The following is a 16,957-nucleotide window of genomic DNA, read 5'->3' on the forward strand; positions in this document are numbered from 1 at the left end:
TTAAATTTTAATTCAATTTTATTTAATTTCAATTTTATTTAATTGTTTATTTATTTATTTATTTATTTATTTATTTTTTTGTCACTGTTTGAAACAGACCGGTTGCTTTGAAAGGAAATCAAAAATAAATAAATATTAAAAAAAAAAAAAAAAAAAAAAATTAAATTTTAGGAGCTTATCGTTGTATTCATTACTCACCACGGGAGCCAGCGGTTTAATGCTGACAACTCTTCTTTAGTCTTCGGCCTGTCTAATTCACCCTGGCGTTGAAGCAAGGTCGCCTGCTTTCGAAGCTGTTTTATCAAGCTCACACCTTCGTAGTCCGGCGCTCGATCACGGTGGATAAATTTCAGCGGATACAAGATAGAAGTCGCATGATTCGCCATCGTGGCTGAGCTGAGTCCACGAGCATCCTAGGACGCAAATGCAAAACTTAAAATTTCTACAGATCAAAACAGTCGAAAGTGCCTACAATACAAAGCAGGGAGCTTTTTTTTTTGATCTCAGAATAATGCATAATTAAGTCCAACTTAACGCCTAAAAAGGTCCAATCCCTCTGTTCGAAGGCCCCACCCATAACGAACTCGGTCAGGTATGCGCTCTCGCAAAACTAGCAACCTTGTGCAGTCGCAAATCAGAACGGCATGTGGGAAATAAAACTAGCTCAGAGACCGTATAGTAAGTATTGCGAATTGCACCATTTCGGAGTACTAAATTTCATAACATTATTGGCAAGATATATGTTGAACGCTGGAACTGGCCACTTGTGCAAAGATGCGCTTTTTAATTTTACGGCAAAGTACTCAAAGCTACAGGTCGTTCTAAGGATTTCTTTTTACGTCTGAGGAGAAGACTTCAGATTTGGTTTCAGAGTGTGGACACGCCGGCGGAATTTCCCCGATCAACACGGTCACAGAAAGGTGTTTCACCGCGACTTAACTTATCAGAAGAGAGAGAGACTCACCCGCAAGTAATCCAAATAACGCTCGATTAGAGAAGCATCTTCAAATAATTCGGGCTTGATAGAGCGTCCTTCATTCCTTGAAAATCCCAGGAAACCTGCAGTTTGAATAGACAAAAAGAATTCAGGTTTAGCGCAATGTGCTTGACGTATTCAACCAGAAGATACATATAGGCTCCAAAAAACAAGCGTCGTAAACTTTCATTACACTGAGGAATACTTACAACAAACGCGTTCCTCCACTTTCAGGTACGTTGTTTCTGCTAAGAACTGTCCGTGCCGCTTGAGAGAGTGTTGCTTTGTGAAAAACGAACGCACTTGTCTCAGAAATTGACGCATATTGTCGCTCAGCTGCGAAGCCTTAAGCGCATAGGCCCTCGTGCAAGAGGCCTGAGGTTGCTGGATCCTTGGTCGCTTGACGGCCGAGCAGTCATCTGCTGAATGTTCATCACTGGAGATTTCAACGACCTCTTCAGGTGGTTCGTCCTTGACGACAGCAGTTGGGCTCGGTGAAACCGGTGTTTCGTTGTCGCTGGAAACAGGTGTCTGTTCGTCTGGCTCCGTCGGCGTGAGGTGGGGTGCGTCCAGATAAGCTGACGAAATCACTAAATTTGATCCCTGGTGTTCCTCGTCTTCTGAATCGCTAGTATAATCGTATTCTACTACTTGGACGAACGGCTCCATGTTTAAATCTTCGACCTGTGGTTGATGGTTGAAATTAAAGGTGAGAAAATTTAGGGACGCTACTGAGGCTTAGACGCGTACCATCGCTCACTCTGATTGGATGCCGCACTGAGCACTGTGATTGGTCGATAGCGGTTCCGTTGAGCTAGTCTCAACCTCCAAAAAGTACAATGAGTTATTTTTAAGAAATGGACAACAAACTTTAAGTTTAAACCGAGACATTTTTCGATCGTTCAACGATCATTCTCAGTTGTGAATTCGTAATTCGCGTAAGGTCATGACTGGCGGAGTAGAAAACGCATGGAGGTTTTATACCGACAGAGAATGAATATTTCGAAACTGATAAGGCGTTTAGTTCAAGAATTGGCGTAGGCGCCCTTAATTTTTTCATAAATTTTACGCCCGTGAAAATATCCGATCTGCCTTTATTGTAACTCAACAGCTATAAAACGCATGGAGAAGATTTAAATATTGCTAAATTTGAAAAACGATGTACTGTGTATTAAAATAAAAACGCGGGGCATACAGTATATATTTACTGAGATATGGACCTATTAAACTAACAGAACAGGGGCACTCAAACGGATCGTTTTTTTACATTTCTTACGTTTTGAGGTTACGAATTATATTATTACGTTTGGAAGTTATATTTCTTACGTTTGAGGGTTACAAATCCTTACGTTTGGGGGGTTAGATTTCTTACTTTCGGTGAAGTATCTTTTCGGAAGGCCCTTAATCCCCTACAGTTTTCTAAAGGGAATTTTCACCTCGAACTTTCGTGATATGGGAAATTTAAGGCCTGGCCCCAGTTGTTCAAAGGCCGGATAACTTTATCCAGTGGATAAGTCACTATCCGACGGTTTCAATCTGTGCAAAGATTTCAGTATTTCATCGTGTACAAGCGAATATGCACACTCTAACCACAGTCTAGTTTAGGAGTGTACGAAAACCTTGGACAACGTTTAACGTGAAGTATATTTTCAGGCCCGTAGCAAGGCTAAAAAAAAAAAAGGCCGAGAAAAATGGTTAAACAAAACTACTCTCCCCGCCTCCCGGCCCGTCACCCCAAAAAAGAGACAGATTAGGGAGTTTAAGATACAACGAGACATAAAAAAGCGGTAGATTTAGTAAGCAAATCAATAACTTTGCACCTGCGTCACACCTTTTGGTACATTTCTTTGCCGTTTATTTTTTCGCGGACTAATGACCACGTGAAATTTAATTTCACGTTTGAAGGAGGACGTATACAAACGAGGACAAATTTTTCTTTCTCTTTTTAAATTTGGAATCGGGCAGTGAGAATCCGACTGCAGGAAAATTTTGCTCTTGAGAGGACATATTTGTGTGGCTTTTGACAACGCGGGAATACTAAATTGTTATAAACTAAGGGCATTTATGTTGCTATCAATGAGCGGATGTCTTAAAAAACAAGTAGTTTATTTCAACAGCTTTCACGGTTTGATATTGGTTGATTTCGATCAATTTTGGTTCTTATTTCCGATTTACAAGGTAGGAGCGCCTTCGTTACCGTTGTATATAAAAACAAACTGTTAGCGAAAGAAACTTACAGGTAGTAAACAAATTATTGAAGGTTGTGAAAAGGCACTTACTTGCAGCACCAGAGTTCAAGACTGATTGATCAGTGCACATTAATCTGTTTTAATTATCCTTTTTTGGCACATTGTTTATTAACTTCCAAAAATTCCCTTGCTACGGGCCTGATTTTAGACCCCGAATAGTGCCTTGTCCAGCGGATAAAGTTATCCGGCCTTTGAACAACTGGGGCCTGGCGTTTTCGGAAAGGGAATAAGACCTAAGGTTTTCGGGAATTTCAAAGGAAAGGAGGTTAAAAGGAGGTTGTAGGAATAATAATAATAATAATAATAATAATAATAATAATAATAATAATAATAATAATAATAATAATAATAACGCTCTTATTAAAATACGCTCTTTGGCACGTTCGCTTGAAAATTAAAAAACCTAAGGTTTTCGGGAATTTCAAAGGAAAAGAGGTTAAAAGGAGGTTGTAGGAATAATAATAATAATAATAATAATAATAATAATAATAATAATAATAATAATAATAATAATAATAATAATAATAATAATAACGCTCTTATTAAAATACGCTCTTTGGCACGTTCGCTTGAAAATTAAAAAAGAATTTGTCTTTGAAAGACTGTTCTAAAAGGGTCCGTTCCTTGATACCCTGGAAAAGAAGTCTCTTGTTTTCGTAGTTTGTTCTTACGAGTGGACGACGGAAATAATTCTTTGTCCGTCTTTTATAGGTATGAAATGATTTCACGTTCAGGGAAGTATATTTTCCAGTGTTTCGAAAAGCACGGCCTTTTTTTCTTCAGGGTATGTGGAATGAAGTGACGGCGTTTTTAATTTTTGCTAGGATATTTTCTGCCAACTGTAGACAGTTGTTCGTCCCCTCTCCAACGCTAGCCTGCCAGCAAGCTCTTTTGGGGGTGGGGGGCGGGAGGAGGAAAGCTTTCTCCCTCCCGCCCACCACCCCCAAGGGAGCTTGCTCGCAGGCTACTTCAACGCGCGCTGGTGGTAATGAACACGCCCCAGTTGTTCAAAGGCCGGATAACTTTATCCGCTGGATAAGGCACTATTCAGGGTCTAAAATATACTTCACGTTAACGCTGTCCAAGGTTTTCGTACACTCCCTAACTTAACTGCGGTTAGAGTGTACATATTGGCTTGTACAAGAGGAAATACTGAAATCTTTGCGCAGATTGAAACTGTGGGATAGTGACTTATCCACAGGATAAAGTTATCCGGCCTTTGAACAACTGGAGCCAGTTATTTACCGAAGTGGGGGTAAATAGTGATGAATCGCAGCTTGGTAAATATTCATCACATTCACCGACACTTGAGCTGAATAATCGTTTTGGTACGAAAGTGAATGCGCGATTAACACTACGGCAAAGGCTGGATAACTATAACGCGCGCTCGTGGTAATGAACAGTTATTTACCGAAGTGGAGGTGAATAGTGATGAATCGCAGTTCGGTAAATATCCATCAAATTCACCGACACTTGAGGTGAATAATCGTTTTGGTACAAAAGTGAATGCACGGTTGAATAAATGCTACGGATAAACACAATAACTATTGCAAATTATAACTAGAAATTTTGAAATCTCGAGCGCCACGCAGTGAGCGATTTCTTATTGTACAAAGTTCCGTCTTGTACAAAGTTCCGTCTCGCTTTCCTGCAGACAAATAAAACTTTTGGAGATAATTGTAAATGAGCGTGAAGTTTCTATTTTAGGCTTGCTTTAGTTACAGTTAAGGAATTAAACGTCTGGTCGCGCAGATCTTAGCGAGAAGGCACAAATCTTTGCGTGCCAAAGACGCCGGCGGAAGTCAACAAGCACTTCCGGCTGTCAAACACCACATTGTTAGAAACAAGATTCTGCGCTTCAACAATGGGGAATCTTCCCTATTTGGTAATGTTTTTTTTAAAGCATCGGAAGAGAACATTTCAAAACTTCAGTCTATTTTTCGCTTTGGCAATTAAATTTTTCGCAATCGTATGTCACAATTCAATTCAATTCAATTTTATTTACACTTATTACGACTGAATACAATATATTTTACAGAATGTGAACCAGCCACATGTAAACATTGTAATTTATTTTTAGCGCAGTCGACTGATTTACCGAATATGGCTAAACTTATTTACGCAAGCAAATTTCCCCTTTACGTCAATTTCCTAACTTAGTTCGATGACGAAATTTTATTTTTTAATAAAGGCAAGCTCCTTCAGTTTGTGTGCTCAGTTCAGTCAATTCTAAGTAACCGTAGTAGTTTCCGTCTTAATTTTACGCAGTATAAACTTCATGGCTCAGAAGAGGAGTGCACGGCTCGCTGGCCTTTCAACTTCCGAAGCGTCCACTCGTATACAACAGCGCCGTAGATTAGCTGCTAGCTTTTTGGACAGTGAATCATCTGAAGTGGGTGCACGAGACACTAGGTGGGTTGTGTTTACTGCGTGTAACCTAAAAAAGTTTAAGTTTCAAGTTAATTATTTCAGCCAGCTAGGAAGACCAGTCTCGCGACCTTCATCAGTTACAAGTTCTCAAGTTTCACAAACGATACGCTATTGATCATTGAATGTAAACAGCGCTATATAAATATTTTTTTCTCGCGTAGGACACAAGAGTCGTCTACCACTGATGAAGATGAATCTCAAGAAAGGTGAGCTCTCAGATGTTCTTTTATTAAAAAAAAAAAATATTTCTGCTGATTTTTGCTAAGTAAGCGACTCCACCCTAACCCCGCCCCCCTCACTTACTGCCAAGTGCGTTAGTGTAATGACTGACAATTACCACATTTTTTTAATTTCAACACTTAGTGTACAATGTACAGTGTGTTTGTTCTTTGGAGAGCGTGTGCAAAGCTAAAAATATCTGAGTTGAGTTTTCTAGACTCACTGTCATGTCTACCTTAGATATTTAGCCAACCACCCCTTCCCCCTACCCATAAGGGGGACTGGCTAATTTTGCTAATTAACACTCCCACCCCCTGCCTCAGCAGAGGTGAGCCAGACAAATCATAGTAATACTTAAAAATGTGAACCAACTTTTGAAAGACATGTATGGCAGTCAGTCAGGAGAATGAACATTTTGATCACGGGTTAAAGAGCAAGATGAAAACCTTGGTAACTTTAGATCATACAACCAATGCACTAATGACTGACATTTAAATATTCTTTTGTCTGCATTCAAATTAGCCTCACTAGCCTCGATCTTGAGTTCAAATATCAAAAGAATATTTTACCTAGTTCAAGGCCAGTGAGGCTAATTTGAATGCAAACAAAAGAATATCAAAATGTCAGCCATTTTTGCATTGGGTCTGTGGACTAGTCAACTTTCGTGCAGGCTGTAATATGCTGTCATTAAATGTTGCCCTTTTCTGTCAAAACCAGTACACAGAAATAGGCAATTCATCAGTGACTTTGCTTTATAATTTTAGCTGAAATGGATTACTGAAAAGAAGAGGTATTCACTATTGCTAGTCACTTTCCTGTTTGTGAATTACCAGAGACTGATTATGGTTTACAAGTTCTTAGTTGGAAAAAAACCACAATATTATTTCTTTGTGGTGAGTGTTCAAAAATTTGTACATCAAAGCAAAATCACTGACAAAGTGTAGATTGAGTATTTAAAGAAATATGAGAAAAGTTACAGTCAAAAACCAATCCGTCGCAAGTGACAGGTATTTCTGAGAGGGAAATGAACATTTCTCTGGAAATCATTCCCAAAAAGACACATTAACTGAAAAAAAAAAAATTATTGAAATACTTGGAAAACAATACTTAATGCTTTAATGCAAAGAAAAATTCATAACTTTATACTGTCAATAAATTGGCCAAATTTCTGTGGGGGAGGGTTGAAATCCCATTGAGGACATGCAAATATTATTTCAAAACTCTGTTCATATTTCAAAAATACCTGTCACGCATGAGAGATTGACTGTGATATAATCCCATCTTTATCACTGGGTGATAAAAGCACATTTGTACCCGCAGTTTCATTGACGACTCATCTCCGCAGAGGGGAAATGAACCCGGCTTCCATGCTGCTGTTGACAATCGCCACGAAGAAGAGGCGGGTCCATCTGGTGAGAACCTTGACGTTTTGCCGGAGAGAGCTGGCATAGAACCTTTCTTTCCAGCCGGTCTGGCAGAATCCGCAGAACAGCCAACAGACTTCAACTTTGAACTTTTTTTATTCGACACCCTGAAATTATCACGTGGTTTATTTCCGGAAGATCAAGAAAGTTCAGTAGAATTTAGGACCCTGCAGGAATGTCAGGATTACTGTCAACGATTTGTAGAAGGCAGAGAAGAGTGGTTACACCAACAGACGACACCACACCCTGCTGACGAGTCGCAACAAATGCTGCAGGAGCTGAACAAAGTCACCATGTTCCGTCATACTGGAAAACCACTTTGTGAGAGAATGACAACAGGCAATGCGACGTTGGATTACCGCTTGGGAGATCTACGTCTCGATATTTTTGGAAACGTAATGTGTCTGACCGCCCCATCTTGGAGTGATATATCTGCCCAGTTCATGCACGGTTACCCTAAGCGTCTGATCAGAGAATCCCATCGTGGTGTGGTACCAGGGAACATGATTATCGCTTCACGGATATCCAATCAGGCGATCCGAAGTTTATCTACAGGTAAAAATTAACATGAGTATTAATAATTAAAATTAAAATCACAATTTGTATATCTTTTATTGTCATGACCTTAGGGGCTGAATAAGCCTTGATATTACAAGGAGAAATTTGATGCTGATCACTGTTAAGGAAAAATGCACCGTTCAACCATGTAATGTTGTACAGTGTAAACTTTAAGGAATAATAATAATAATAATAATAATAACAACAACAACAATGTGTCAATAACAAAATGATTGGTTCTTAACAGCCCATATTTATAGCTTAATTTTGCTACGTAACTCCAAAACTGTCCGATTTGACCTGTCCGGTTACTAGAAGCTTGTAATTGGACAGGTCAAATCGGACAGCTAAAGAACCAATGACAATCAACTAGCAAATGCCACCAGCCAATGAAATTTCACTACATGGCACATGATAACCAATCAAAATCAATGAAAAAATTGTGACCAGGTAAGCTGTCCAGCTTCAACTGGAAAAGAAAAATGGAGGAAACTAACTGGTCCAGTGACTCCTATTCAGACAATTTTTCTTTAGACTTTGACAGCTTGTTTGATACAATTGATTGGGCATATTCCAAGACTGAGATTGCTCGGCCGATTTGAAGTTACTCGCCCAATTACTCCCTGAATCGTACTCCACTCAGTCCTATTACCATTACTAATAATAATTCATATTAAGTCAACTTCTTACCTTCGAAGGTGACATTGCTGCATTTGTCTCACGGAAAATGGTTGAGGGTCTCGGCTTAACCACAGCAGAATTGATGCTTGCCCGTACTACAGCAATCCGATATGCAGGGAAACGCGATAAGCCTGCTCGATTGGTCGACCTGATGGCAAGATTTGGACTGGACTTTCTAACAATAACACCACTGAGTAGGGAAAACATTCAAGGCCTTAGGAGTAGTAGTTCAGCACACTGGAATGAACTGCTGACATCTGCCCCACAGGAAGATTCTGGAGAGTCTGAAAGCAGCTCGGATGAATCAGCAGAACTGTCGGTGTCATGGGACACACGCGATGAGACCGGAGATTTTATGCCCGGACCGGATGTTAGTGGTCATGAAAAGGCAGTCAGGACGCACATTGCCAATATGCTTTTATTGTACGTGTCCAGAAGTTCTGAAACCACTGAAGAAAGAGAACAGGAAGTGGCCGCAGCAGAGCGAAGACCCAGTGGAAGTTCAGGTCTCCACCGAAGGAAACGAACTGTACCTAGACGCGTTGTTGCACCAAGTACTTCCCAAGCCAGCAGCTCCACAAGTTCCAGACAGGAACCCCAGGTAGCCTCACAAGCTCAGCAAGGAGAAAGCCAGGAAGTTTCCACTGTTAGCCCCAGAGATACGCTCTTAGCTTTCCCAGGAATTGCAGGTACTCGCATACCAAATGAAGCATCGCTGAACAGGCTGCAACAGTTTCTGCAAGAGAACCAGCCCTGCAGTGTCCAGAATCAGGTAAGAGTACGACACGATATTTTGAAATTTGAACAGGCTGTTTTAAAATCAACATGTCAGTTTTGAACATTGTAGTTGACAGTTAATTGTTGTCTACATTACAACAAAGTGTTTCAAAAATAATTTTCCCAAGAACTTGGAATTTGGATCATTTTAGGGACAGATTTTTCTAGAAATCTTCAAGATTCCATTCAAAGAAGAATTCAGATGTTCTGCACTGTAACCAAAATACAATTTTTTGTCTTATTCTTATGGTGGAGTGTCACTTAAAATAAAATTACTTCAGTGAAACTTTGCATTGTGAGAAAAAGACAATAAATTGCTCATTGAAAACCTAATTTTCTGTGTGATGGTAAAGAGTGCAACGTCACAGTGCATTCCAAAATTGATTCTATGTGTTAATTGCATTGCTGTCTGTTGTTTTTTCTAGGTTGACGTCAGCTCAGCAGCAGTAGACTTGAACGTGGAATCAGCTCGAAGTGCATACCAGGGCTTGCGTACAACAACAGTGAATGGTGGCGTGCAAGAAATATGGCAGGCTTGTAAAGCTAACTGCATGTGCCTGGGTGAGGCCATAACTGCTTCCAGCCAAGGCCCAGAGCCTGACGAAAACTGCGTGTATCGTGTCGTGGATGAGGAAGGCGGAAGCGTTTCCACAGTGAGCAGCAGTTGCAGAAATGCGGATTGTCGCGTTTGCCTTTTAATGAACAAACTGGACAAACCTACACTAATCGCACTTGGCATGAAGCGAAATGAACGTCTGACTGCCATGTTACAGCTGAGCCCTTTCATAGCACATCAGTTGAACTCGGGCGAGGTTCCAGAAGACCGCAGGAAAGTACTTGTTCAGGCATTCTGCGAATTACTGAGTTGTTCAACGACCAGACTCCGAAATGTGGCCAATGTCGGTTTCCTGGTTATGCTGTGCCCACACCTGCTATTCCTTAATCTTGAACGAGGGTGGGGTAATGTCTGGTCCAATTTGTCGAAAGTGGCGACAGCAGTTGGTTACCATGGAGACCGCCGAAGCCAACTTGCAGCTTTGGTTTTCATGCGGCGTAGGTGCGTTCCAGATGGTAACAGATGGCTGTGGTTTCTGCAGACAGATAATCGTGAAGAGGAAAGAGAGGTCAACGAAGCAATCTTTGGGTCCGCTGAAGCTGAACCAGCCGCAGCGTCAGTTGAACCAGCGTCAGTTGAACCAGCGTCAGTTGAACCAGCGTCAGTTGAACCAGCGTCAGTTGAACCAGCTTCAGTTGAACCAGCGTCAGTTGAAGGAGCAGCCTCGGCTGTAAGTTAAAATGAAGTGCAAAAATTATTAAGAGCAGCTAGGCATGATGTGAACACTAAGACAATGAACAGCTAGTTGTAATCAGCCCGTGAAGCCCTAAGTTCTCTAATCAGTAGTTTTACTGTAAGGAAGTAAGGAGAATTTTTTGTTTGATGTTGTAATAATAATAATAATAATAATTGTTTGACAAAGGCAGAGCTTTGAGCAAGATGGAATTTGCTGTAGATATATATTTTGAAAGAAAGTTGTGTCAGAGTTTGCATGAGCTGGCGTTTCCAGGGGTTTAGTCGTTGACATTCGGCAAACTGTCTGCATTTGAGGCCAGAGCTGGGTCTTGGCTGGCGCGCGTAGTTCATTGGTGTCTGCCTGCCCGTTGACGGAGGCTTTCTTGATAAAGTATTGACTTATAGAGCAAGTTGGAAGTAAGGCAAATATCCCAAACAAAAGAAAAGATGTGGGTTTTGGGTCTCTTAAACAGGAGTGACCTGGTCCGAGCTGTGCTTGAGCATTGACCAAGACTGAATACATTTCTAACCGATAATTGGATAATGTTTTGACTTTAGAGACAAAGCAATTTAGAAGTTTTGTAGGTGGAAAGACGGTTGCTTTTTGTTTTGTTGTTGTTTTTTTTATCAAAGAGAAGATGAAATCACTTACACTTGACATTTTGTAGCTCAAGTTGAGTATTAGAGTCGTATCGGTTGTCCTTACAGATAATAATAATAATAATAATAATGAGTATTATTATTATTCATTGTTGTCTTGGATTCTAAGTGCTGTCTTTAAGTCCATACTACCAACTAGCATGATTGTTATTGTTGCATAAGCAAGTTAAAAATATTATAACCAGACTTTTAGGGCGATAATAATTTAGGGCAACAAGGTTGCTGCATTTGATTGTTGTGCAGGATAGTTTTAGCTGCAGGTAGGATTAATTTACCACCAAGTCTGTTGTGTGCCCTTTTGTAATTTCAAAGATCAACTATAATAATTATGGCAAATAGAAAAGCCTAACCGTAAATATTTCTAACCGCTGGGGCTTAGAAAGCAGGCTTGAGAAAAATACTATAATATTATTGTACTATAATTGTAGTGGGATTTTCATAATAAAAAAGGAGATTTTGTTGTTGATAATAATTTGTAGACAGAGTCTTTTTTCTGCACAAAAAACACATCTTATTTTGAGAGAGTTGGGGTTTGCAGGGGTTTAGCAGCTGGCATTCGGCAAACTGTCAGCACAAGAGCCCGAAGCTGAGGCTTTGCTTGCGCGCGGCATCTAGTGTTGAATGCGGCCTGCGTATTGAAGGAAGCTTTGTTGATTAAGTAGTGACTTGATTTACAGAATCTGAAACATTTGAAGGCCACAATAGCGAGAAAATCTGAGCGGCTTTTGCTAACTAGTCAAGTGAGATAGTCTTTCAGCGGTCAAAACAAACTGAACCACCTGATAAGTGTTGCCAAGCGTTTGATAGTGCAAAAGAGGATCTTAAATGAACTAGGAAATTGTAAAATGAAGTTTAACAAAATAATATTGGTCCTAGTCTGCTGACCCTGCTGTAAATTCTTCTTTCCGCTCATTTCTCACTAGTAACAATAACACAGTGCTTTAAAATTCTTCATAATTCCGCCAAGCTTAATTTCCACCGACCACAAGTTAGAACTTACATAGGCAAATTTACTTTCAAGTACTCTGCTTCTGTCATATGGGAAACTGTCCCCATGGCATTGAAAAGAACAAAAAAATTTAAAACAGGTTCAAGGCCCGCCTGATGTCTTGTCAATCAAAAACTACAGGTTCTGTCTAATGATCCAATATAATAGTATGTACTGTAACTATCTAATTATTGTATCTGTCTATTATTGATTGATTGATTGATTTTTTTTTTTTTGGTTTTGTTCTCCTTTCATTCAGGTTGTCCTGTTTAGATTTCTTCGGTATCTCTCTAACAAACCTTAATTTCACACAAATGTAATTCTGTCTATTAATATACACCACTAAAAGATCGTAAGAATCAACATGTCAATTGAGAAAAAGCACAAATAAAGGTTATTATTATTGTTATTATTATTACCAAATTGACAAGTGTAAATACCTAATCGAAATCGCTCGTGCGCTTGAGTAAGAAATGAGAGATCATTGCGATTGACTTGAAAAAAGCCTTCCATACTGTTAATCTGCACCCATGTTAGTCGATAAATTAAATTATTACGGTTTCCGCGGAATTATCCATCAGTGGTTTTTCTCCTATTTATCAAATTGTACACAAACTACTGACATTAGCTAGCAGACTACAACATGTAAATTGTGTTGTATCTCAAGGCTCTGTTCTGGGACCACTTCTCCTCCTGCTCTACATAAATGACATTCAAAAATGCTGTTTTTGCTCACTAGAATTTATGCCAAAAAAACTAATTGATCGCACTATCTTTAAATCTAGACAGAAAAAACTTGGCCAAGCTAATCGGACCAAATTCGCAGGTCTCTACGTCGATGAACGTCTAACCTGCAAGCATGACATCAGCTTTATATGTAAACAAATGACATTGCAGAAGTGAACTCCATTTCTCTACACGCAGAAAAGGGTTAGAACATACAAAAAACTCGCTTGTAAACAGACAAAGTCTTAACGGATTGTTCCTGTTACATATCTTGCTGACTTTGTGAATATTGCATACACCCTATTTTTTTTTAAATCGGACTTTCCACCGCAAGCTTGTCATGGTACATCCTGAAGCCCAATATACTGACTGATACTGGAAGAATGAATTCGTAGGGACTAAGCTAGGATTCTAACTCATTCTGCAAAACTGATCTTATTTATTAAATGAAATGATGCTTATTTCATAAACATTGGGAAGTGATCGGCTGAAAAATTCCCCAAAAAGCCATGAAGAGAGTCAATTCGTGTACAGAATCACCGCTACTTTTGAGGAGTTGGGAGTTTAACGTTAAGATTATTCCTAAACAGTCACACTTTAAGCTTACACTTTGATCAAACTGAATAAAACACCCCGACAGCCGTGTATTTTCTAGACAATTGTACCCTCGATAACTCGATAACTGTTTTCAATTTGCCTTCAAGGTTCGAGTTATCTCGGGAGTAGACTGTAGCTACATACGTTAAATATCGGTTCGCGAACCGCCCACGTGCTAGCTAGCTAGCTAGCGCAAGTCACTAATTGAATCAGCACTCAGATTTCAGATTTCAGATTTCATTCGCAAGGAAAGTTCGAGTTCTGGGCAAGCAACTGCAAAGCCGAGCCTAGAGTCGGTGAGCCTTAAAAAAAAAGTTTCTGTTTAGCGATCGCTAAACATCGCCACAGCATAGAGAGATGTAAGTTTATACAAATGAGCTTTGAATTCGCTTACCGCACCCCAGTTTGTCCACAAGGGAGATATTTATACCGCCCGACTTCGACCTTCATTCGCTGCAAGGAAAGAAATTCTGGGCTTCGTGACAGCAGTGGCGTGTCTTCTGACGAACAAGGGCTTCATCTTGCTTTGGGATGGCTTAATAACCGCCAGAGAAGTTCCGATTGTAGGCTCACAAGCAGCCCAGATGCAAATGTCAACATGGCGCGACCTGATAAACAGCGGACTAGCGTCCAGCCCGCGCTCGGCCCCCAGAAATCCAAGATGGCGGAAAGATCCCTCAGAGGGTGAAATTTTGACCCGAGTTTAGCCTTTCAAACGGTGGATTCTAGCAGATTCCGTGAGGCTCGAACCGTATAAAGTGGAGATGCCTAACCCAGACAGCTGTGCAGGTGACTTTAGCGAAGGTAAATTGTGTTGTGGTTAGGGTTAGGGTTCCATCCGAAGAGCAAATTAACTCGAAATTTTCCGGGCCCGATTTATGAGTTTCGTATCTTTGTAAATGCTTAAATTTTTAGCCGATCACATGAGTGGAATTATAACGAATTTATTTAAAATTTAGCATTGAAAGCAAACAAAAATTGAGACGAATAAAGCGTATGGTATTTGACCGCAATGAAAATCTCTATTCCCATTTCCCCGACCCCACGGGTTTGTGAAAAATTGGAAACCAGTTCGGCATAGAATCAGCCAGCGAAATAAATACCTCATTTTCAATCTGGGAGCCTCGACAGACACTCAGAGACCGGAATACTTCGTTCATCTCAGTTTGAAAATGAGGTTCTTTTATTTCAGACGATAGATGTGACAATATATATATTCCAACACCACGCGTTTGTCTCCTCCAAATCAGTTTATTTAAAAACGACACTGGCCTTAAGTACACGCTTGCTCGCCTCGGGGGAAAAAAAAAAAAAAAGCTAAACAAAACCAAAAAAAAACAAAAAAAACAGAGAGACCGAAAACTGCAATTGGCATAGCGAGCATCCTAAAAACTGAATCGACAGTTCAAACATTAAATAGCATTTTGCCCTGCAAAAGCCATCAAGGATTGTTAATTTCTTTTTTTTTTTTTCTTTCAGTCCTCTTCAGGATGAACCTGCTTGTGTACGGTCCTCGGACTTGTCAGCATGCGATAGGAGTGCGTCCTGCCCTTGGCGGCTTTGACGGACACGGGAACAAGGCAGTCCAGGGATTCTGACCAGCATGTACCATCCAAATGTAAGCTGTAAAGATTGCCACCGTCCGACTTAAACCACAGCAGGGCTGCCATCCTGTCAGGAACAAAGGCTTGTATGCGCGCTAGCAGAATCCTGGGCTGTTGAAGGGTACTTTCCGCCTCGACCACTGCAACAAAGTCGCCGACCTTGATGACGTCATCACCCTGGTCAACAGCCGCGGCTGTCGATTGTTCTCCTTCCTCTGCTGCCTTCCTGGCTAAGGACACAGCCATCGTATTTTTCTCCACCGCGGTTCGTTTGTCGTAGGTGTTCTGGGCCATCTCTCTGGAATGGCGGAGTGCCTTCGCGAGGCTGTCTTTCATTTGCTCCGTGCAGTCACTGCGGAGAAAAATTAATGTTGTCAATTATAAAGCTCACTGGGAAAGAAAGAAAACAAACTGGAAATGGTCGACTTTTACGTAACTGGAACTTCCCTGTTGTACTGATTGATTGATTGATTGATTGATTGATTGATTGATTGATTGATTGATTGATTGATTGATTGATTGTTCGATTGGTTGGCTTATTGATTGATTCATTCATTCATTGATTCTAAGCCAAGGCGTAGAAAGTTTGTTTCCTGCAGAACTTCAGTTTAACTTCAAGTCTTGGTTGTCCAAGATGCTTACTAATGCTTACTAATGGGCGAAATAAATCCAGGGTTTCGTAGTTCAAAAAAGTAAGCTGTGACCAGTGGTCTAATTACCTGCGGTTGTATGCCCATGTGATGAAAGCTGATCGCAGCGAATTGATGCTGACAGCACAACCAGTTAGTTTGAGAAACATGCCTTTGATGTGCTGTGAGAAGGCAGCGCTTGTGAATGGGCGGCCATTTGCATTCTGCAATAGAGAAAGCGAAAGATATTTTAGCCCCATGACAAAGGGAAATAGCTGTAAAAGATCAAATGAAATGAGTTTGACATTTTGTGGGTGGCGATCTCTTGTTTTTGGAAAATAACGTTTCATCCGAACAGTGGCCTTAAGGCCTTAATTGAAAGATTATAAAAGCAAAGGATTTGCCACTCACCACAAGAAGAATGCCAGTATCCTCCTCACCACTACAAAGTTCAGCTCGGTGAATCTTGACGTAGTCGTGCACCAACTTTGCTAGTTCACTTCCAGCCTAGGGAGAGAGTCGGACTTATTTTTAGTTCCAAATATTTTTTAGTCAGAATGTGATCATGTGAGTTTTTATTGTAAATAAAAATAGCATTAACTTTGACTTTCATTGTGCATGGAAGTTTGTTTTTTTTTAATTTGATTTTTTTTTTCTCAATCTACAGGGCCCCACTAAATATCACTTTCGTGGTGTGGGCTCCCTGTATAAATATTGTTGTTGTTATTATTATTATTATTATTATTATTATTATTATTATTATTATTATTATTATTATTCTATTTTTTACGTGTAAATAGCAATTTGCTTGAAATATGTTAAGGAAATTATTTAGCATTAAATTATTGTCATTGTTACCTCCAGTTCCATTTGCTCGTGACCATTAAACTTCCAAGTTTTGTAGAGTTGAAGGTGTAAAGTAATGGCCCCAGAAGAGTGCAGCAGGATGACATTGCGATTTCGGTAATTGGCTTTTATGAATGGTCCATCGAGGTCCTGCAGAATTTCTAGGGTGCGTATCTCCAGCCCACGTGACGGAGGTATATGGCAGTACAGACTCAGTAACACCAGGTCCATTGCTTCTTTGGCTTTTGGTCTCCTGAGACGGGTTGCCTCAAAAATTCCCCGCTGAGTGGCGCAGGCCTCTA

At 40.2% G+C, this 16,957-nt stretch overlaps 2 protein-coding genes across 2 annotated transcripts; one reads left to right on the forward strand and one right to left on the reverse strand.

The window, feature by feature from the left end:
* The first annotated feature begins 8,548 nt into the window (after positions 1 to 8,548).
* On the forward strand, positions 8,549 to 11,919 carry LOC146447829 (uncharacterized). Its single transcript, XM_085102735.1, has 2 exons — positions 8,549 to 9,309; positions 9,740 to 11,919. The coding sequence occupies exons 1-2, from the start codon at positions 8,584 to 8,586 to the stop codon at positions 10,607 to 10,609; spliced, it is 1,596 nt and encodes a 531-aa protein (XP_084958861.1). The 5' UTR covers positions 8,549 to 8,583; the 3' UTR covers positions 10,610 to 11,919.
* Positions 11,920 to 15,051: 3,132 nt separating this feature from the next.
* Positions 15,052 to 16,585, reverse strand: LOC146447830 (uncharacterized). Its single transcript, XM_085102734.1, has 2 exons — positions 15,900 to 16,585; positions 15,052 to 15,532 (listed from the first exon to the last, which is right to left on the reverse strand). Exons 1-2 carry the CDS (start codon positions 16,157 to 16,159, stop codon positions 15,052 to 15,054), a joined length of 741 nt encoding a protein of 246 aa, XP_084958860.1. The 5' UTR covers positions 16,160 to 16,585.
* Positions 16,586 to 16,957: the final 372 nt, after the last annotated feature.

The sequence above is a fragment of the Pavona decussata genome, unplaced genomic scaffold (assembly GCF_977016875.1).
Source record: "Pavona decussata unplaced genomic scaffold, jaPavDecu1.1 SCAFFOLD_1669, whole genome shotgun sequence".
Lineage (NCBI taxonomy): Eukaryota > Metazoa > Cnidaria > Anthozoa > Scleractinia > Agariciidae > Pavona > Pavona decussata.

What these genes read in the sequence shown, in the direction of transcription:
- LOC146447829 (XM_085102735.1), top strand. Translation starts at nt 8,584, where the DNA reads ATGGTTGAGGGTCTCGGCTTAACCACAGCAGAATTGATGCTTGCCCGT. An exon ending in CCTGCAGTGTCCAGAATCAG is followed by an intron (nt 9,310 to 9,739) that starts GTAAGAGTACGA and finishes TGTTTTTTCTAG; the next exon opens with GTTGACGTCAGCTCAGCAGC.
- LOC146447830 (XM_085102734.1), bottom strand. Translation starts at nt 16,159, where the DNA reads ATGAAACGTTATTTTCCAAAAACAAGAGATCGCCACCCACAAAATGTC. An exon ending in ACATGGGCATACAACCGCAG is followed by an intron (nt 15,533 to 15,899) that starts GTAATTAGACCA and finishes TTTTCTCCGCAG; the next exon opens with TGACTGCACGGAGCAAATGA.